General features: G+C 40.0%; 1 protein-coding gene across 3 annotated transcripts in view; it reads left to right on the top strand.

Moving 5' to 3' along the window:
* Nucleotides 1-10,991, top strand: part of OLFM3 (olfactomedin 3) — a 54,517-nt gene extending 43,526 nt beyond the window's left edge. For 2 of the 3 annotated variants that reach the window (XM_030455131.1, XM_030455132.1), the window contains 2 exons: nt 6,497-6,603; nt 9,653-10,991. In XM_030455131.1, the coding sequence (XP_030310991.1) occupies nt 6,497-6,603; nt 9,653-10,330 (785 nt within the window). In that variant the 3' untranslated portion in view covers nt 10,331-10,991. The remainder of the gene's footprint in view (nt 1-6,496; nt 6,604-9,652) is intronic. The other variant, XM_030455133.1, reaches the window with a different exon arrangement.
* The last annotated feature ends 12,404 nt before the right edge of the window (nt 10,992-23,395 follow it).

Below are 23,395 nucleotides of genomic sequence, written 5' to 3' on the forward strand. Positions count from 1 at the left end.
TTGCTGTGACACCCAAGAGGCCAATCTGACTGTACTGTCTTTACACCTGTAATATTAGCATTAGGACAGATGTGCCATTCTCCAGTTCACAACACAACACAATTAAGCATTATACCTAATTTAAGTGAAAGTCATGAATTTTTGTTTGAAGCACTGCAGTAGATTTACATCAGGCAGCCTCCATTTTGTTTGCCCACATGCGGGCTTCAGGGACAAAAAGTCAAATGTTTGGGCATTTGGGCATTACTGCTAGGTAAGTTTCAGCTACCAAAACTAAAAGTCTGACACATCATTATCAAGTGTCAACCTTAACTGCCATTACCCAAGAGGAATAATTAGTACCTACCTGTTTTACAATCACAGTACAAAGTCTTCCCTGTCCCCACTTCCTCTACGTGCATGCTGAGACTCCTGAATACATCACTATTGCAATGTGGATTGCTGCAGCAAACAGTCCAGCCCTGCTGTAAGAAATAAACTCTTTGTAAATTAACACTGAACATGAATAATCTAGAAATTGTAACGTTCAGTCCTGTCCTGTGGTTGGTATTTTTTTGCTTTTTATACAAGAAATAACGCTGTGATGATAGAATACATGAAAGACTTCTTCAAAAAAATTTCCTTATGATCCTATTTTCTTCTTAGTACAAAGACATACTAGCATATCACTGACAGTAAGCAGTCAGGAGAAAGGACTGCATTGCAATACTGCAGCAAGCAAGAAAACTTACATAAATATCGACTGTTCCAGTAAGTTTATTAGACTCCAAGCTACTGAGTAGCTTGGGTTTTATTTGTTTTTACAGCGTCTTCTTGTAACATTGATTGGTGGTTTGACTACTGTGTAATACATTTTATACATTGGAATGACTAGGTATATTTACATGGGGCTCTCTTCTCAGAAGTTATTTATTATTTCCTTTATTTTTCATACACAATTCTCCTCCTATCTCTCCCTATCTAGCCTGAATTCCTGCAACACATTCTATTTCTCTTGATGTGCTAATGTAAAAAAACCAAAACCAAAAAAAACCACCAACCCCTCCCAAACCTATTAAAATTATGTATGTTAACAGAGAAAAAAAAAGTATGAAATAGACTGATTAAGCACATTCATTATCAAAAGGAGTTTGGCCCCCTCAAGCTCTAATACAGACTTGTTCATCCTTATTGATATTATTCCCTAGTCTTAGATGCTTAAATTACGTTTATGCTCATATACTAACACACTGTCTGTATTTCTGCCCTATCCCTGTGTGCCTTTTAAAGTAAAAACAGCTTCAGTTAGGCTTACTGTGAGCAACTCCTCAAAGCTGGTACTGTGTGTTCAGATCAGCAAGCAGAAAAGAAAAACAGCTTTCATGCCTACACCTTCTCCCCAGCTGGAGATGATCCAGCTGTCACTGTCTGTGCCAATCTGATGGCCAGAAGCCTGTAGCAGCATAAGCCAGACTGGCCCCTATATGCCATGGGATCTGGCTTGAATCTTTACAGATTTAGCTGCATTTCACAATATAACTACCTAACCAGCATGTATAATAGCTATTTTCCATTATTCTCCCTAGCGGGTTTGTTTCAGCAATATAATGCATTATTTATACTGCCCTGTCCACTTTGAAAGGCATCTTCCATTTGCACTGGTGACACTTTCAACACTCGTTAGCATACAGTAAGCAGCTGTCTTACTTCCACTGAGATTTAATGATTACTCTAGCAGATGCAATGACTGAAACTTGCTCCTTCTCTTTGGAATAAGAGAAAATTCAGGCTGTTACTTCTGAGAAATTTGTCTATAAAACTTTTAAAGACAGCAAGCAATTAAACATGTAGCAATAAAGTGCATATGGCTGCACAAACCACAAATTCACATACAAATATGGTCCTTTGCTAGCAGTCATGTAAGGCATGTGCATTTATAAGAGAATGGAGGTTGCACACTGGATTAATCTATAACTACACATTATTATAATGAAAGATCTAAACAATATTTTATAGTAAAATTTTTTGTTAAAAATTCAAAAGTAGAATATTGTATGTATCCAAAGAAATCCTGTTAAATCAGCAGCAGAAGAGGGTTTTATTCCAGGCATGAGATTACTTTATTGATTGCAGTGGTACTTATACATCCAGGGCAACCTTCCTTTTGGGATTTGAAGAGCATTATAAACATCACTTAGTACAAAACCATGAAATAAAGATATATATGGTTATCCCAATTTTGTAGATAAAGGAACAAGTAGACCAGGAGGGTAAATGACTTTCCCAAAGTTTACACAGCAACTCATTGCATATATGCAGAAGAATCCAGAGTCTTCCTCTCCGCAAACTTCATAACTATGCTACAGTGTTCCTGGATTTCCATTGTGTAGGACAACTGATGTACACGCATTAAGAACTAATTCTTCATTACTGCACATTACAAAGTAATGTCATAATAAATTTGATCACAAGCAGAAGAGTGTAAGTAGTAAAAACTTGGAAGTAATTTGTAACCAGTTAAAAAAATACTCACTTCTTTTTCCCCTATTTATTACCTACAATAAATAGAAAAATAATGCTTATGATCACTCCATCGGAGTGTTTTTATTTTATTTCCCTTGCAAGTCTTCCTATAAGCCATACACTCATTTTGTTTGTTTAGCAGCTACCAGTATATATATTTGTACCACAGGACTGGGATTATCAACTACCTATTCCTAGGTATCTTCAAAACAGCTCCTGTCCAATTGGTCTATCACAACCTTCTCTCAGTATTTGCTCACTTTGAGTAGCATTGTAATGCATTCTGCCCCAAAAACCTACCTTGCCTGTACTTCATGCTAGACTTCTTCCTTACAATAAATAATACAGGAAATCACAAATGGATTTACCAGAGTGGGTGGTACAGAACTGTTACAAGACATGAATCAAGCCATAAACAACCAGATGGTGCATAATATGATGTTTCTACCACAGTTCAATTTCGGATGGATAAACACTCAGAGGTTTGATTTTCCAGTTATTACAATCAGTTTTGGTGGGACTTTCTAATATAGGCAGACCTTCTTTTCAAAGAGAAGGAGACTAATACTGAGTGTTTCTAGAAATCCCACTCTTTTTCTGACCATCTTGGTGGTAGAAAAAGATGCCAAGAAATATATATATTTTTCTTTTATCGTAGTGTTTCGTTGAACTTCTTACATTTGCTAGTAGAGATAAATACGTTTACTTACCTTCTCACTAGCATCTTGCCCTTCTCCTGTAAGGTGAAAAAGAACAGAGGATTGCTCCAAAACAAAACTTTTCAACCACAAAATTTTTTCTTGGAAGAAACGTCAGCATTCAAGATCAATTTTACCAGAGCCACATGAACAGTTTTAAGATTCGTTCTGCAGCCAAGAATATAGGCTGGGCTTAGATCAATATCATTTGCACCTAAATAGAGAACAAAAAGGTAAATCCAATCCCGATGCAAGAGTAAGGAAAATTTCTTGCTCTGACTGCAAAATTAGAAGTACTTAGAACTACACAGAAAATTCACATTGCTTTGGCAGTGAACTAGTGAACATTTCATTGAGCTTTACCCTTGAAAAGGCTGTCATTCATTTAAATTCTGTAACAAATGCAAGATCAGTTGTGGGCAAGCTACAAGGCAATTAACTCTATAAACTCAGTATTGCTAATGATTTGAGTGTTAAACAGACTGATGAACTGTAGTACAATGTCATCAAAATACTGTGACATTCACCTGGAATAAATTATTTGATTTTATTAGTAGGTCAGTAATACTTCAGCCCAGATTGTACACTTGCTACTTGATAACAAAAAAATCCATAAATGGTCCTGATTCTGCTAGGTTTTATAGGTCTGCTGTAGTTAGTAGGTAAACACATTTGAAGATAGGTCTCCAAGAGACAGAACGGGAGAAGACAATGATGCCTTTCTCTTGAAGACTGAGAAAATAGTTTTACTTGTTTCTTAATTGTATTCACTGGATTCTCTTAAATTCCTGTTAAATATTAAAAGCAACACTGCATTAGAGGACTTACTGTTTAACAGAGTAAAGTGTGAACTGAATTTCAGGGGGATTTCAATGAGAAGGTGAGGCCTTATTACTCTTTCCTAGTCTCACATTTGCCTGCATCATAAGTCAGCAATAGGCTCTCTGTATTCACAAGACCAGTATTTAGCAAGTCAGTTGATATGTAACCATAAACAATTTAAAACAGCATGAATCGATTTTTCAATTTGACCATGTAACCAATACATGCTTTGAGGCCTTGTTCTCTTCTTTCAAGCAGTTCTTTCTGAGTTCAGAGAATGGTCTTACATGTTCCTGTCTACATGTCTCTGGAAAGAATGATTTTGAGTTCTGACTACACAAAAGACAACGTAGATGACACCCATGTACTTGGCCCTGTTAATTTTTCAAATTAACAGAAGAGTGAGGTCCTGAAAGTCTTCAACTGGAGTAAGGGTAGTCAAATGCAAATAATATTTCCTCATTTTAAAATCGTGTTAATTGTATAAAATGGCAGTCTTCAATAGGAGGGCATTAGACTTACATGACTACAATTTTTTGGCAGACACTTCATATATTAAGTTTCTGTGCTTAAGAACCTCCCAGCTATAAGGAGGTTATGTTAATAAGACAGGTGGGCACTGACAGTTCTGATGCTTCCTTCTTAAAGTCTACATTGTTAGCATGTAGGACAACAGACCTTAAGCACTGCTGAGGTTTAGAGCAGAAACCTGCTGATGAGATATGATTATCACTACAATCGGAAGAGTTTACTATGTGTGGCAAAAATACTTGTGGTATTTATTACTTGTTAATCTTAAACACCAGTTCCATCAAGTTATATCACAAATAGGCATATTTATGCGTTTCTGTTTAATGAACAAAGAAAAAGAAAAGATGTGATATACGATAGGGCAAGGGGAAAAAAATTCCTCATGCTTCTTACACCATTCTCTGTTTTGTTATGCTGACAAGAAAAGCTTTGTCACTTTTTCAGTCAGCTGCTAATCAGCTATAGCACAAGCCTCCTAACAGTCTTCCTTTCTTCATATTACTACATGCTACCTGGGAATAAAAATCTGATCATATAAATATATCCTTACTCAAACTGCTGATGAGTTAACCCACTGCAGAAAACCTGTAAGATTATTTAAAATGGAAATTCCCAAAATATCTTCAGAAGATTGTAAGTCATATAGATTTAGATACGTGAATAATAATGCCTTTTTAACTGACACGGAAAGCAGACACAGCCTACCCTGCTCATTGAAGTCTCAGCATGTATTTGATTATCTTCATTTCTATTACACTCAGCTTCCCTGGCTGTTGACAAAATCCCCATGAGCTTCCCCTGAGTCGTCAGCACAGCATTATGCCCTTCTAATGGATGGGAACAGACTTACACAATACATTCCTTGCCAGTTACACAAAGCAGAAAATCCAGGCTTGATGTGACCTTCTCTTTTGACCTAAATAAATTCACTCACAACACCACATATAGTTTGCTTTCCACATGTCCAAGATAGATGGGTTTATACAATATACCATAACCAAGTATCATGGAAAGGCACTTATCTTTAATTTAAAGAAATAAATTAAATGTGTCATTTTTTACATTCCTATGGAACGTCTTGTTTTTCAAAAACATGTTATTTCATCTAGTCACCTCTACAGCACTGTGTGATATTAGGCCTCTTGGTAAACATGAAACCACCAGGGGCTTGTTTCTAATAGGCATGTTACTGAAGTCTCCTAAAATATATATTTATGGATTCTTTAGGAAAGCCAGCATTCAAGACCATATCAACTCTCATTTCCTCCCAGACAATCTAATAGGTAACAGCCTAATGGTTACAGCCAAGGTTGCTGAATAATTCTCATACTCACTTCATTAACTACAGACAGGCTCCTCATACTGAAACAGCTATGTGTGTGTGGAATGGGAGGGACAACTGACACAAGAATTTGTGTGCTGCTATACTTTTTTTCTCCAAGCTTATTTTTCCCTGTCTGTGGTTTTATAGGTATATATATTATGTATATATTATAGGTATATATGTTATATACCTCTTTGGTATTCTGGTCAATGGGAAACTGAAACATCAAACAATCCTAGCCTTGCACTGAACTTTCTGAAGACAAGAGTTGAGGGGAGTTTACGTCATCTTTTCATTTATTTTTAAGTGCTATCCACTTCAGCTCAGAAGATATTTTACTAGGTTATAGTTTTGTTTATGCCTAGAAAATGTGACTTTGATTTATAAAATATAAACCCAAACATTTACAAAAATAAACTTTCATTTGTATATTTTTACATGTTAATATTACTACTTGATATGGAAAATTCATACAGTGAAGACGACAATCTATCTTCAACACAACCCTGAATCCCCTGGAGCCACTATGTAGTTTAGAGCACTTAGTCTTGTGCTTTGACTGGCATCAAGGACGGCTGTGTAATTATTTGCATTAATGAATTTGTTTTTCTAATTTCAGCATGTGGCAAATTGATGAAAATTACAGGCCCCATTACAGTCAAGATATCTGGAACCCGATTTGGAGCCTGGATGACAGATCCATTAGCATCAGAGAAAAATAATAGAGTACGTTAAGACTACTTAAAAAACAACACAAAGACTACTCATGTGCTTGCAAATCAGAATAAACCAGACCCTTCACAGTATCTCATCTTAAAGGAAGATGTAAAGCTTAACTGGCATTTATTTATTTATTTATAAAATTTATTTTATTTATTTATAAAAATACTTCGTAAATGTCAGATTTGACCCCCCCCCAAAAAAAAATCTTCAGAAATGACTATGTTCTTTTGTTAGGCTGGATTTGATTTGTTCCCCAACAAATTGAAAGGAGAAAAGGCAAAACGCATGAAGGAAGGAACTGAGGGAATGGAAGCTGGCATACAGAACATTAAAAAAATAATAATTGATTTTCATAGAATCATAGAATCATAGAATTGGCTGGGTTGGAAGGGACCTCAGAGATCATCGAGTCCAACCCTTGAACCACCGTTGCAGTTGCTAGACTATGGCACTGAGTGCCACATCCAGTCTCTTTTTAAATATCTCCAGGGACGTAGAATCCACTACTTCAGTGGGCAGCCCATTCCAATGCTTGATCACCCTCTCTGTAAAGAAATTCTTTCTAATATCTAGCCTAAACTTCCCCTGGCACAACTTAAGACCATGCCCTTTTGTCTTGTTGAAAGTCGTCTGGCAAAGTCCCCTGAGCCACCTCTTCTTTAGGCTGAACAGCCCCAGCTCCCTCAGCCTCTCCTCATAGGGTCTGTGCTCGAGTCCCTTCACCAGCCTAGTTGCCCTCCTTTGGACCTGCTCCAGGACCTCAATATCCTTCCTGAACTGAGGGGCCCAGAACTGGACACAGTACTAGAGGTGTGGCCTCACCAGCGCTGAGTAGAGGGGCAGAATCACTTCCTAGGACCTGCTGGCGGCGCTGTTCCTGATACAGGCCAGGATGCCATTGGCCTTCTTGGCCACCTGGGCACACTGCTGGCTCATGTTCAGCTTCCTGTCAATCCAGGCTCCCAGGTCCCTTTCTGCCTGGCTGCTCTCTAGCCACTCTGTCCCCAGCCTGTAGCGCTGCATGGGATTGTTGTGGCCAAAGTGCAGGACCCAGCACTTGGCCGTGTTGAACCTCATCCCGTTGGAATCAGCCCAACTATCCAGTCTGTCCAGGTCCCTCTGCAGAGCCCTCCTGCCTTCCAGCTGATTGACACTTCCCCCCAGCTTAGTGTCGTCTGCGAATTTGCTGATGATGGACTCAATCCCCTCATCTAAATCATCTATGAAGATATTGAACAGAACTGGGCCCAACACTGATCCCTGGGGGATACCACTAGTGACCGGCTGCCAACTGGATACAGCCCCGTTCAGCACCACTCTCTGGGCCCGACCCTCCCGCCAGTTCCTAACCCAGCACAGGGTGCTCCTGTCGAAGCTGCAGGCTGCCAGCTTTTTCAGGAGGATGCTGTGGGAGACAGTGTCAAACGCTTTGCTGAAGTCCAGGTAGACCACATCCACAGCCTTCCCCTCATCCACCAGTCAGGTCTCCTGATCATAAAAGGAGATCAGGTTGGTCAGGCATGACCTGCCCTTCCTAAACCCCTGCTGGCTGGGTCTAATCCCTTGCCCATCCTGCAGGTGATGTGTGATTGCACTGAGGATGATCTGTTCCATGACCCTGCCAGGCACTGAGGTCAGGCTGACGGGCCTGTAGTTTCCTGGGTCCTCTTTCTGGCCCTTTTTGTGGATTGGTGTGACATTCACCAACTTCCAATCATCTGGGATGTCCCCAGTGAGCCAGGACTGTTGGTAGATGATAGAGAGAGGCTTAGCGAGCTCTTCTGCCAGCTCCCTCATCACTCTTGGATGGATTACATTCGGTCCCATAGACTTGTGGGGATCCAAGCATCTCAGTAGGTCACTGACTGTGTCCTTCAGGATTACAGGGGGGCTGTTTAGATTCTTGTCCCATTCTATAAGCTCCAGAAGCCATCTGTCTTCAGGGTAACCTGTCTTTATGTTGAAAACTGAGGTAAAGAAGGTGTTAAATATCTCAGCCTTTTCTTCATCTTTGACAACTATATTCCCACCCGTGTCCAGTAAAAAATGGATGTTTTCCTTGCCCCTTCTTTTGCTGCTGATGTATCTGTAGAAGGACTTTTTGTTATCCTTCACAGAGGTGGCGAGATTCTGTTCTCATTGTGCCTTTGTCTCTCTGATTTTCTTTCTACATGACTTAACTATATTCCTAAATTCCTCCTGAGTAGTTAGCCCTTTTTTCCATAATTGGTAGGCCCTCTTCTTAACCCTAATCTCTTTCAGAGTCTCCCAATTCAGCCAGGCCGGTAGTCTTCCCCGCTGGCTCGCCTTTCGGCACACAGGGACAGCCTGCTCCTGTGCTTTCAAAACTTGCTCCTTGAAGTACGACCATCCCTCCTGAACCCCTCTGTTTTCAAGGGCTCTTTCCCAGGGTATACTCTGAACAAGTCTTCTGAATAGGCCAAAATCTGCCCTCCAGAAGTCCAATGTAGAGGTTTTATTGACAACCCTCCTTGTATCCCTGAATATTGAAAACTTTATTGTTTCACGATCGCTAAGTCTCAGGTGTCCACCTTTTGTTGTAATGGGGAAAAATGGTTCCTAAAACTTACTGGATTATTGCTATTTTATTTGCTTTCTTTACAAAGGATACACTGTTTTTCACCAATTACAAGTTCAGCCAAAGAAAATTTAAAGGAATTTATTCCTAAACTTTAATCCAAGCTTCAATCAGCTGTATCTCTGTTTTTGATTTTGAGTCTCTGGGAATATCTTTAAAAGCAAGCCTCATATAGCAGAGACCCAAACACTGAATAATAATAATAAAAAATGTGTTTGAAAATGCATACACTATAGTTAGTAACAGTCTTACTGAGAATTCATATGTATAAGTAAGTTTTGATTCAGAAATCATGCTTTTGTAACAGCAATATGGACTATATTGTACTTAGGCTTCTGCACTCCTAGAGCATTTTTCCTTCTTTATATGCAATGTATCCATCATGCCATATCATGCTTATGTACCACAAAATGTGTTCCAGGTGTTTACTCCCAATCTTTGTTTTCTTTCCAGGTCTGGTACATGGATAGTTACACAAACAACAAAATTGTCCGTGAATACAAATCAATCGCAGACTTTGTCAGTGGAGCTGAATCAAGGACATACAACCTGCCATTCAAATGGGCAGGAACCAACCATGTTGTCTACAATGGGTCACTCTATTTCAACAAGTATCAGAGCAACATCATCATCAAATACAGCTTTGACACTGGGCGGGTTCTTGCACAGCGTAGCCTTGAGTATGCTGGCTTTCACAATGTCTACCCTTACACATGGGGTGGCTTTTCTGATATTGACCTGATGGCAGATGAAATTGGGCTATGGGCTGTGTATGCCACCAACCAGAATGCAGGCAACATTGTCATCAGCCAGCTAAACCAGGATACACTGGAGGTGCTGAAGAGCTGGAGCACAGGCTACCCAAAGAGAAGTGCTGGAGAGTCTTTCATGATCTGTGGCACCTTGTATGTTACTAACTCTCACTTAACAGGAGCCAAGGTCTACTACTCTTATTCCACAAAAACCTCCACTTATGAGTATACAGACATTCCTTTCCATAATCAGTATTTTCATATCTCCATGCTTGACTACAATGCAAGAGATAGAGCTCTCTATGCCTGGAATAATGGTCATCAAGTCCTGTTTAATGTCACCCTTTTCCATGTCATTAAAACTGAAGATGACACATAATTTTATTTCCCTTCCCTTTCCCTCAACTCCCTCCCTCAAAGCAGTGTCATTGATCAGCTCTAAAAGCATCCATCTCTCTCAGTTCCTTTTAATTCATGTTTCTTTTTTCATTAAGGAAAAGCAACATTTTCTACTATATTATGTATTTTAAATATGGCTCAGCCTGTCAAAAATGACCTGTTGGAAATAAAAGCATCTTGAGTCACGATTTTATAAGGTCTGTGAAGACCTTGTCTTGAAAAGCACTAAAGAGTATTTAACTGGCTAAAGACAGTTTTTAAAAGGTTATGATCTGCCTTATTTTAGAGTCAGAGACTAATGGCTTAAATGCATGAATGTCTTTTTTTACCTCATTTTTGTTTCTAATCTATTGCTCAACTTCAGGAAATATTTTGGTTGTGTCAGATCATATTGCACATTGTATTTTTTTATTTATTCCAAAAGAAAGATTTAGGAATTTAATTTCCCTGGAGAAGGAGTACAATTCAGTTTACCATCATCCAATTTCAGATGTGGTGCTGTACAGTATGTTTTTAAATCTCTTGCAAGCATTTTATCGACAGTCTGTATTCCTACCATTGTAACCACCATTGTGCAATTGTATCTCTTCACATGTGAAAGTAAACTAAGTACTATTTTTTATAAAATATATTGAAGCTTAATTGCACTTCTGGCTATGGGTCAATTGAAAGTGGTAAAAACCTGAAACAAGACTTACTTCTGAGAAAGATCAGTTGGTTCTGAGATGTAATCCCTATTCTCAGCTTTGCTTGATAGACCCCTTCTTATTCACCATTGGTGCTTGCTGGCAAATTTGCAACTTTTAAGCCTCATACCAGTCCCAGCTTTATAACTGTTTGCTGTTGCGAGACGAACCTTTCTTTAGGGATCGGCGCCTCAAGGTCTAACTAGGTGTCGCAATAGAGACTTGTGAGCTGTGCTCTAAGTCTATCACTCATGAAGTGGAACTAGTCTAGATCGGTCTGTTGCTCGAAGAGCTACCGGCCTCTCTCTTGACTAGCCCAAGAGTGAGCTAGTCTGTGGGTGTGAGCCTCACCTTTTATTGGCCCCCTGTTCTTGCTCATGCTCAAACTCGCAGGGCAGCTCACACTTGGGCATGCTTGGCTTTACTGCTGCTTTCAGCAGTGCATACCTTTATTGCTCCACTAGAGCTCCTTGCCAGGGGGGTGAGGCGTGAGTGGAGCAGCCAGCTAGCAGGCAGTACCGCAATGCCGAGGCCCCCGGCTCGAGACTCCTCAGATCCTCGTGTCATCCTAGTGACAACACTAAAGCCAGCCTCTTGCAAAGAGCTCTGGGTTTTGCTAACAGTAGCATCATTACTTATGGTTAAAACTGTTGCCTTTAGGAAACGAATATTTCTGAAAGCTATGTGGTTTGCTGCACTATCCTCATTACAAATGGGGAGGGGAGTATATACTGTTGAGAAAAAGGAATGAGGTGCTATTTATTTGTTTGAACATAAACAGAAATAAAAAAACATTAAGAATGAACATAAGACTTTATATAAAGCTCAACACAACTATGACATCTGAAAAATTGTGTTAAAGCTGCTTTCCTTGCAAAATACGAGATTCTTCTCTTTATACCCTTTGAAACTGGGCTTATAGAAAAGTAAGAGCATTTATGAAACTGTTTCCCTTTAAGAATACAAAAAAAAAATTAAACGCACTAATTTTGCAAGATATGTTTTAAAGACATTTGATTTGCTGATTCTTCCAACTTACCAGCTGAGAATACCTTAAGTCTCATGAAATTTTTCATTATTACAAATACACATGTCTTTATACATTTACAAGTCTGGTTTACAATATATGCCCACAGAGATGTACAACTTGCCTTATTTTTCGTACTAGTTGCAAAACATAAAACTACTTGCTAGGTTTCAAGAACTGATAAAGAGGAAAAAAAAATTACATTACAGTATGACCAGAGAAAAATTACTCTCCTGCCTCCATTTCATCCCTCCTGCCTAGCTGAAAACATGTCTCTTATCCCTTTCAATCAGCTAGAGAGGATTTAGACACCAGGTTTAAACTAGTCCTGTAACCAGCTTTCTGTACTGACAATCAAACCTTCCCTGTGACACAAGAAAGTGTGTACAACTACTGAGTTTAAAGATAATTTGTGTCATATAAAAATGTTTTATGACAATCAAGTCTGTTCAAATTTTTATCAAAAGCCCTAAAAAAAACCCTCACCTTTCCTCCACACAGAGTAAATTCAGCAGAAAAGAACTTTTTCAAAAATCCAGCAATCTTAAATAAAAAAGTCTCAATAATTGGACTGAGAAATTTAATTTCTTTCTACTTTATCATCATAAACTAGACTAATAGTTATGACATGAGGATCGCTTTATCTGGAAAAATGGTTGCTACCATGTTTCTTTATAAGAATGTCATGATGTGTAATTTGTATTCATACATTAGTACAAATTGATAACAGTTCTTACAGTAAGATTAATCTCACCTAATTTCAATGTCATTTAGTTAGCCATTCAAAGAGTACAAAATCCCAGTAGTTAAAGAAACAGAGACACTACTACAAAGTGCTAGAGGTAGGTGGATAAAAGGAGGAGGAAAGGTACTTTTGAAGGGTAATTTGTCTTACTGATGTCACACAAGTCATACCTAGATAAATCCTGACCTTCTAAATTGGTAACAATGGGTTGTATACATGATATTTATGACTTATTAATATTATACATGACTTTATACATGATATTACAGCTTGCACAGCACGAATAACCTGGTGAGACATTATCAAGTGGCACTGCTTCCCACAAAGGAGAAGTTTAAAACTATAAAACTTCCCACAAATGAGGAGACTCTCATTTTCCTGAGAGTCAGAGTTGATCATCTGTCTTTTCGAAATTGGACATTCAAAAGTCATATTCCCGAGAGGCTGAAAAATCCATGCCTCAATGTAGGCAAATTTGCATCACAAGTTTAGCCTTCATAATTGAGCAGTACAAGCAGTAAATCTTCATAATATAGCAGCAACCTATCTATCTATCAGCAAGTAAAGTTTTATTGTTATACTTGCAGCATAGGCTGTTATAAGGAGGTTCCCATACTATAGGGCAAAAGGTCCATCTCTTCTTAATCACGAGGAAATTAATCAAAAAGCCTATTTTAATATCTTAGTGACTACTTGCTTCAAGAGATAAACACATGTAAGACGACCATGTCATCCCAGGACTAAAACAGAGTTCTTAAATTTCACAAAGCTGTACTGCCAGCAGAGAGGGATGCACACAACCACAAATCTAGGAACACAAGCCTGCCAATCCACCAGGGATGTCTCTCTCCAGAGAGAAAGGAATGTGAATTGCAAATTCCACAGCTCTCTCCTTCAAACAGGCTAGCCACTCCGCATAACAAAAGAGGCAGAACAAACCTCCTTAGAGAAAACTTCCTGATCACTAACCATCTCCTGTATTTCCCTCTGGCAGTTTTTTCCAGTAACTACTAAGTCTACCATTATGCACCCAGGCTGTTCAGTCTGCCCTGTCTGTCACGAGGTGCTAAGTAAACCACTGGCAGGTTGTCTCTGTAGAGCCTGCTAGGCACTGTAACCACTGCTAATTGTATTCAGTTTGAAAAAATGCAAAGAGAACAGTTGAAGGAGACAGAGTGATACAGTGTTTTAATCACAGGTTGTTTGTATCTTAGAATATTCATTTCCAGACAAGCTTAGGGGCTCCAGCTGTCATTCAGCTCAGCAGGCTGGAGCCTCAGCAAAGTAAGACAGGTTCTTTGTATCAAAGCACAGGCCGAAGAAACAGTTACCTGGCAACTTGTCATAATAAACAATTGCTTAGAAGACAGTAGAGATCAACAAACCATTTACACCTAATAATTCATCCAGTAAATTTTATCCATTTCCAGTTCATGAATTGCCAGGGAACAGTCTTGATTCATACTGATTTTTTATACTAGCAAAATATTTTTGGCAATTGGTTAGGTATGTATTTTCCAATGAAACACCATTGCATTCCCTGCCACAATTCTTATTTTACACACGCTCAGCAATGCTGAGCATTTAGACGTTTTTTCCACAAGAAGCTGAAAAGGGGTGAAGCTGCAGATCTTTGAGAAAGCTGCAGCTCAGCCCATCATGCTGACAAGGTTCCAAATGCACTAATTCTGAGGAGACCAAGGATTCAAGCATGCAAAGACTAAATTTCACAGGTCTTAGAGACAAGTCCTGGATCTCACTTCCTCATCAAGAGTACAGATCATCTTACTGGGGGAAAAACAAAAAACAAAACAAAACAAAAAACCAAACAAATGAAACAAATAAAAAAACCACCCAAAAAAACCCCAAAACAAAAAAACAAATATTTTCTAAACTGTTTTCCTCAGTAATTCTCCCACGTATGACCATATACATGCATATCAATACGCAAGCAAAAAAAATAGCTATAAAACAATCCTGTAAGTATAGACAAAGTTGTTTCTCTGTCAGAAAGCAGACCCCTTAGATTAAGCAAAGTCCATTTTTACTGGGGTTCCTAGATTTATTTGCTGGGAAACTGAGGAGACACAGAGTTAACCAGCACCTAGTCGGGAAGACTACACAAAAATTATTCTGTATGGCTTTTGCTGGGCTCTAGAAAACAGACATACTACATCAATGTGATAGCCATGACTACAAATTCACAAAACTGAGATGTGCAGGGTTTTCTCCAAATCATTTATCTGCTTACTCTAGTATTAGAGTATTGATCATAATTAATTACCACTCTTAAAATTTGTGTACTTTCAGTTGCTGTCTGTCAGTGCATCTAGTGAGCATTTCAAGTCAACCTCTAGCCTTCCAACTTTCTTCCCTTTTATTTATTCATTTCTAAGGAAAAATTTTGTTTCATATCTGCAAAGGTAAGAAATTAAATTAGCACCATATTTCACCAGAGCAGGTTTAGACATCCATTTTCCCTTTCTGGATCACTCCCTCAAGATGGTCAGCAACATTTCTATCTGCAAGAAATCAGGCATCACAGTAATTGAATGCACATTCTGTCAAAGGTGTTTACGCTTTTTGAGTTAAGCTCCAAGTCTGTGTTGCACCATGCAGACAAGCCATTTATTTATGTTTCCCTCATCTGGGTAAACTGGGTTAACTGTCACTTTGAAGGACATTACAGATTAATAATTACTCTGAGCCATCACTGTCAGTGCAGCACTTCAAGAGACAAGTGCCTTTTGAGTACACAGAAGTCCTTTAACTCATTACTACAGCTCTAACAGCTCATTCGTGGAGAAAGAGCACGCACTACATGACATTTCTGCAGCAGCCACCTCCTCAGGAATGCAAGGCAATATACAGACACTAATTAATACAGTTTCACACTCCACCAGGAGAGAAAGGACATTTTTACAGATATATTCAGGCTGAGCAGTTTGGACAGAGAAGAGTTTAGCTTCAGCCTAACACAGTTCCCTTGGCTCATAGGAGCTGATGTTAGATTTCCATAATCTCAAGTCAGTGTTTCGTTCATCAGGTCTTTTACTAAAACAAATATCTGTGCCCAGAAGTTTTGTTCCCGCACTCCTACATCAATTTTTTAATGGTGTTTCCTGTTGTGTTTCCAGCCTAGTAAGAAGGCTTTTCCTCATTGGTACAACGTTATTTTTAACTCAAGAGTTTCAGTCTCAGGGGTATTTATTGCAGAGGTGGATGGTTAACTCATGTTAACATGCTGCAATTCTAATATTATGGCATGATCATGACACAGACCAGAAAAATGGCGCCATATACAGCAGCGTCCCTAATTTGAAAGACAGTAAAAAAATTATCCCATTAGACTGTTACACAGTGCATCCTCTAGCTTAAGAGTTATAGTTATAATATTCAATAGACTATATTAAATACATACCAACTCAGTTGATTTTGTTAGCATTTACTGAATGTCAATAAACATGACATGACTAGATAATTATGGAACTGGATATTTATGTACCATATGAATATGGGTATTTATGTCATTAGCCTGGCTCACAGAAAAGCCTATAATTATGTGCGTGGAACACTGCTTATTTGCCATATTAAAACAGAGTAAGAAAACATATGGTAATAGAAATATTTTATACCACAGCATACAATGGTACTTATATTAAATATATAAATAAGAAATCATTACATGTAGTGCATCACATACATCTAGATGAAAGAGCTTCATTAAATTCAGTTCATGCACAGGCTTGATCTTATAGATAATATAGACATTGATGCAGATATAAATGGAGATGCATGACTGTAACTGAAGTGGATGTTATTTATGACCATGCCTGGAGCAAATATAGCATTTCTGGGCAATCACGTACACACTGACTGAAGCAAGAACAATCAGAAAAATAATCCAACAACACACCACTTAAAAAAATTGCCCTTTGTTAGTCAGACTCCCTTAAACTGAGATACTCCTACCTGCAACAAAGTTTGTCATACCACACAGGGGATGCAGCCTGCCAAAATGTGTGAGACAGCTGTGGAATCCAGTGCCCAGGAAGTTATCATTGTGAAGTGCAAACAGCAATATCTTCATCCTATGGAAACTGTAAAACCCTGCAGTTGCACCTGAAAGAAGTCATAATGCTCCTCATTTGCTCACCAGAATAGTCAAAGGAACCTTTCTAATAAAGTCAAGCAGTGTACAGTGTAACAAGCCTTGAAAGGAAAAAATCATTGTAAAGAGCTTTGGTCTCACTGAATAACTTGTCTGCCAATGTTTCACTGCACTGCTTAGCAAGTCTACCTAGTGGCACAGATTCATGAAGCAAGCATTTTTTCCATGTTTGCCACCTGACCACCCAGATAGGTTTATCTCTACGTTGCCAGTTGTTTTGCTTCCACTGCTTTAACCAACCCCATAAGGCATTTGCTATCATCTATGAGTCAATATAGAGATAAAGTCTCGGCCACTTTTCTTGTTCAGCAATGTCCAAAGCCAATTGGATGGCTTTTACCTCTGCAAATTGACTTGATTCACCATCTCCTTCATCTGTTTTTGCAACTAGTCGTGTAGGATTCCATACAGCAGCTTTCCACCTTCGATGGCCTCCTACCAGACGACAGGATCCATCAGTGAAAAGAGCATATTGTTTTTCATTCTCTGGTAGCTGGTCGTATGGTGGGGCTTCTTCAGCCCGTTTTACCACTTTTCCTGGTGGCATTCCAAAGTGTTTGCCCTCTGGCCAATGTGTTATTGCTTCTACAATTCCTGGACGATTAAGTCTTCCTATCCTAGCTCTCTGTGAGAGTAAAGCAATCCATTTACTCCAGGTAGCATCGGTAGCATGATGGGAAGATTCTCTACCTGTGTACATAAAACCTAGTACAGGTAATCGTGGCACTAGGAGGAGCTGTGCTTCAGTACCAATCACTTCTGAAGCAGCTCTAACTCCTTCGTATGCGGCCAGTATCTCTTTTTCAGCAGCTGTGTAGTTGGCTTCGGAGCCTTTGTAGTTTCGACCCCAAAATCCTAGAGGTCGGCCTCGAGTCTCCTGGAGCTTTCTGCCAGAGGCTCCATGAAGGACCATCACCTCCATCTCCGGTGTAAAGAATATTTTTGATGTCTGGCCCTGTTCGAATTGGTCCAAGGGCCATTGCCTGCACAATCTCCTGTTTAATATTCTCAAAAGCAGCTTGTTGTTCTGAGCCCCATTTAAAGTCTTTCTTCTTCCGGGTAACCTCATAGAGAGGTTTCACAATCTGATTATAAAGAGGAATATGCATTCTCCAGAAACCAACAGTTCCTAAAAAGGACTGAGTTTCCTTTTTGGTAGTTGGTGGGGCCATAGCAGTTATTTTGTTAATCACGTCCATTGGGATGTGGCGACGTCCATCTTGCCACTTAACTCCCAGAAACTGTATCTCTTGTGCAGGTCCCTTGACCTTGCTCCTTTTAATAGCAAAACCAGCCTCTAGGAGGATTTCAATTATCTTCTTACCTTTCTCGTAGACTTCCTTTGCTGAGTCACCCCATACAATGATGTCATCGATGTACTGTAGATGTTCTGGAGCTCCACCCTTTTCCAAGGTATCATGGATCAGTCCATGGCAGATGGTAGGACTGTGTTTCCACCCCTGGGGCAGTCGATTCCAAGTGTACTGGACACCTCTCCAGGTGAAGGCAAACTGTGCTCTGCATTCTGGTGCTATAGGAATAGCAAAAAATGCATTAGCAATATCAATAGTAGCATACCACCTGGCTGCCTTTGACTCCAGCTCGTACTGAAGTTCTAGTATGTCCGGCACAGCAGCACTTAGTGGTGGTGTAACCTCATTCAGGGCACGATAGTCCACTGTCAGCCTCCACTCTCCATTTGGCTTTTTCACTGGCCATACAGGACTGTTGAAGGGTGAATGAGTCTTGCTGATCACTCCTTGGCTCTCTAATTGCCGGATCAGCTTGTGAATGGGGACCACAGCATCTCTGTTGACATGATATTGTCTACGATGCACTACTGAAGTAGCAGTTGGCAGACGCTGGTTTGTAGTCCTCAGCAATCCCACTACAAAGGATTTATCTGAAAGGCCAAACAAAGTATGCAGCCATTCTGCATTCTCAGTCTTAATAGCTGCAGTACCAAAGGACCAGCGGTACCCTTTCGGGTCCTCAAAATCACCTCCCTTGAGGTAGTCTATGCCAAGGATGCACGGAGCATCTGGACCAGTCACTATTGGGTGTTTATGCCACTTTATTCCAGTGAGGCTCACATCAGCCTTCACAATAGTCAGTTCTTTAGATCCCCCCGTCACTCCAGAAATAGTGACGGAGTCTGTGCCTTTCTGATTCGATGGCATTAGGGTGCACTGTGCACCAGTGTCCACCAAGGCTTTATACTTTTGTGGCTCTAATGTGCCAGGCCATCGAATCCACACAATCCAATAGATTCGGTTGTCCCTCTCCTCCACCTGGCTGGAGGCAGGGCACCTCTAAGCTTGAGCACATACAGCATTGTCAGTATGTGCATTACTGGGGTTTCTATCTCCAGTACTCACACCTGATGTGCAGTGATCTGGAGTCTCCAGCATTTTTGGATTGGGTAACTCTACACTGGAGACTTGAGCAGCCATCTTTTTAGAAGGACCTCCTTTTGCCTTTGGCTTACTTATCAACTCAATCACTCGGTCCTGTAGGGCAGCAGTAGGTTTTTTGTCCCACTTTTTCATGTCCTCCCCACACTCACACAGGATTACCCATAGGGTCCCTCTTGCTGATTTCTGTTTCTCTCGATTCTGTCTCATAGGAGGGCGTCTCCTCTTAATGGCTGCAATGCGGCGTCCTCCGTCTGTCTGAGGAGAAGGGGGTGAATGCCATTCCTCAGATGCTCTCTTAATAGCTGAGACCCAGGCCCGACAAGGGGCTATGACAGCATCTTCACACTCTCGTACAGTTTTAATCACATCACCCACAGTTGTATCTATCTCTGCAGGAACCCATAGCATTACTGATAGTGTATGATTAAAAGGTGGTGGTGCAGCATGCACAAACCTTTGCATCATAGGTTTAGGGCATGGTACATGATAGGGATCTTCAATGTCATCATTATTATAGATCACGTCTCGCACAGCCAATTCTTCGAGATACCTGATAGCTTTTCCAAGGTTGCGTGCTTTGATCTGTGGGCAGTCTATTTCCTCTTTATAGGGATATCTCTCCTTTACAGCTGACAAGAGTCGTTTCCACAGGCTGGTAGTTCCAGCCTTTTCCCCAAATGCCCGATCAATACCTGCATCTTTGGCCAGGGATCCCAACTGCCTGGCTTCCTTCTGAGTTAATGTTATGGTAGCAGCCCCCTCATTCCAGCATCGGAGTAACCAAGAGAGAAGTGGTTCACCTGGAAAACGGCTGAAATCTTTTCTCAGAGTACGCAAGTCTCTCATGGAATAGAGCTGAGCAGATTCTGAGTCTGAGTCCTCATCTGACTCTGCACTAGCTGCTCTACCTGGTCTGGGAGGAGAGCCATTATCCTCTATTTCCTCTATCACCTGGTCATCTTGTTCAGACTTGGAAGGGTTACGGCTCGTTTCTGATTTCCCTTGTTTTCCTTTTCTCCTAGTTACAGGGTTAACAAGTAACTGTGTGGGCTGAGGGGGAGAGGCTGAGGCATCTGCAGCAGTGGCAGCAGCAGGGCTTGTTTTCTGAGCAGCAGCAGTGTCTGTGGGAGTAGACACAGCAACTGGAGCTGAAGCAGAAACACTGGCGATGCTGGCCGGCCTTATCTGAGTTGTGCCCTTGCGTGAGGGGGGGCGAGAAGCGGCTGGGGAGGCAGGAGTGGGGGTGCTCTCTGTACGAGGAGCAGCTCTCACTCTCCGAACAGCAACTCTCGGCCTCCGAAAAGGCATACTCAATCTCAATACTGGGGTTTTTGTGTTACTCCTCACCAATATATGAGAGAAATTAACAACACCCACCAGAAGATTGAGAAATGAAATGCTATTGTTACTAAAATCTGGTGGAGTCAGCCCGAAATAATAAGGCATGGTATAAATTCCCAAATTAAAACTGAGAGTGTAATTACCAACCAAGTTTTTTATCTCTGTATGAAACACTACTGCACCATGCACCATGATATACACCAATATTGAGGACCATATTGCAACGATGGTTCTTAAGCAGCTCTTACGAAAGACAAACCACAAAGTAACAGCAATTCCAGCTGCAAAAATACACATCACATACCCTAAATACCAAAGGTACGGCACGATTGGTTTAATCTCCAACCCTCTGAAAATTCCAAAGAACAAGGTCTGATTCCAGCTCAGGAAAGCCATTCTTTCACTGTAGTTGGAATTCAAACTGTTCAGGCAATTTAGTCAAATTTTAAACTGGACTCGAGCCAATTAGCTCGGGCCCCACGTTGGGCGCCAATAAATCTGTCACGGTTTAACACTGGCCCGGCAATTAAACCGAGTAACAGACGCTCTCTATTAATCTCTCTCTCCTCCCTGATAAAGAAAGGAGAGAGAATAAGGGAGAGAGACTTATGGGTTGGAAACTAAACTACACAACTTTAATGAAACAGTAGTGATAAATAGGTAAAATTACTGAATATATACAAATATACAGGAAAATGGAAACCACATTCCTCCCCCCTTTCCCCCAATAACTCTCACGTCACCACCGAGGCTGTAGGGCAGCCCTGGGAAAGTCCAGGCTGGACTCCTGGAGTCGGCAGCAGTCGGGAACTGGAGGCAGGAACACACAGATATGGGCTGGCACGGATCAGGACCACAGGCAGATGAACAGACAGGATCCTTCCAGGATGCCGGGTGAAGGAAGGGAAGCAGGAAAAGATCTGGCTCGGCCCACGTGATGCCTCAAATTTATACTGAGTGTGACGTATATGGGATGGAATACTCTGTTTGGTCAATTCTGGCATCTATCTTGTCCGTTCCTCCCTAAAGGAGGGTTCAGGTGGGGCCTCTGTGTCCTTGGCTCTGCATACCAGTCTCTAGCAGTAACTATAAACATCAAGTGTTATCAGTCCTAAAAGCACACACACTGCATGAGAAACTTGCTGTTAATTTCAGCAAATGCAACTACTTACAAGGGACTTAGCTAAAAGCAAAAGTACAGAAACAGAAAACCACCTTTATCCTGGCCCAAACCAGGACATGGCCACAAATGGAAGATACTGCTTTTATGTGCAGGAATAGTAGGGTTTGTCCCACTTAGTATATAAATTAGGTATCTAATCATGAGTAATCATCTGGAGCTTTCTCATGGTGCTGTAAGGGTGAATACCCTGGGTGGGCTGAGGCTAATTACCTTCTCTTCACCCCAGGAAAATTCCCTTTCAAAAGTGTTAACACTCTTTTGTTTGATCTGCAATCCTAGTTTTTAATTATAAACAATTTATTTGTAGTCAAGTCAGAATGTTAAAGATCTGCAATAATACACAGAATCGAATTGCTATTGGTAAACAATTAGTACTGTAGATTGGGGATAATGTTTAGAAATGGTATTAATTGCAATTATTTTCTTCTAAAGACATTAATTTCTTTACAAATAAATATTATCATTATTTAATTATCAGTCTAGACAGAAATAATCAAGGTGTCTGAGAGCATAAGAAAATGAGTAATAGATGTTTTTTGTCCTGACACTATTCAGAGATGGCATGGTCTACTGTGATAAGCGCAGTAAAATATACTGAAAGGAAAAAGCTGATAATCGTAAGCAAATGTTTAGGAATAAACAAATGTATATATGTGGTTGACTATAGTAGCTTACAGAAAAAACAGTAATTTATGATATGTGGTACATTTAGCTGTACACTGATGCAAAGCAGAACTAGGGAAAGCGTCATTCACTTTTTCTGAGAAGTTAATAGGCTCTGAATGACCTAAGCACTAGAGCTTCTTTCCAGTTCCAGCATTACTCTACAGTGGTTAAAAGTTAAGCTGATAGGCAAGCTTAGCTATCCTTCTCTACGTTTCTTCTACTGCTGTGTATTTAAAAGCCCTTCTTTCTTTAATGATGCTGATTACAGGACCCTATAAACATGAAAAAAAAAAGAAGAATTAATAGCACAGAAAATCAATTGTGTTGTATTTAATAACATCCTTATTTCTTCAACAATTTTGTATAATTTTTATTAGTTCCTTTATATTTACAGGGACTGGTGATAAATGCCAGTGAGGAAGTAAATGAGGACATCAATAAAAACACTGCACAATGATATTTTTTTTTCCTTCATATTTGAAAGATCCTGAGATTAAACTCTTCAGGGAAAGAATAAAACATTATGCATGCAGTATGAGTCATACTATCAACTTGTATCTATCCATATCCATCTATCATTGATATTTGTGTGTGATTTGTCTAACTCTAGGAACTGCAGTTAGTTAATTATAAATAGAAGGAAAACCATCCCCTTCCATTTGGATGGGGTACAGCTTTCAACATGAAAAGGCATGTTCTAGTAGCAAAAGAAATTGCTGATCCAATGTCATATATTGCAGACCTATTTGGATTTACATTCATTACTCGAATTAGCACTTTCAGTATGTAGTGTGTGATTTTTTTCTGGT

This window comes from Calypte anna, chromosome 8 (genome assembly GCF_003957555.1).
Source record: "Calypte anna isolate BGI_N300 chromosome 8, bCalAnn1_v1.p, whole genome shotgun sequence".
NCBI classification, from domain to species: domain Eukaryota; kingdom Metazoa; phylum Chordata; class Aves; order Apodiformes; family Trochilidae; genus Calypte; species Calypte anna.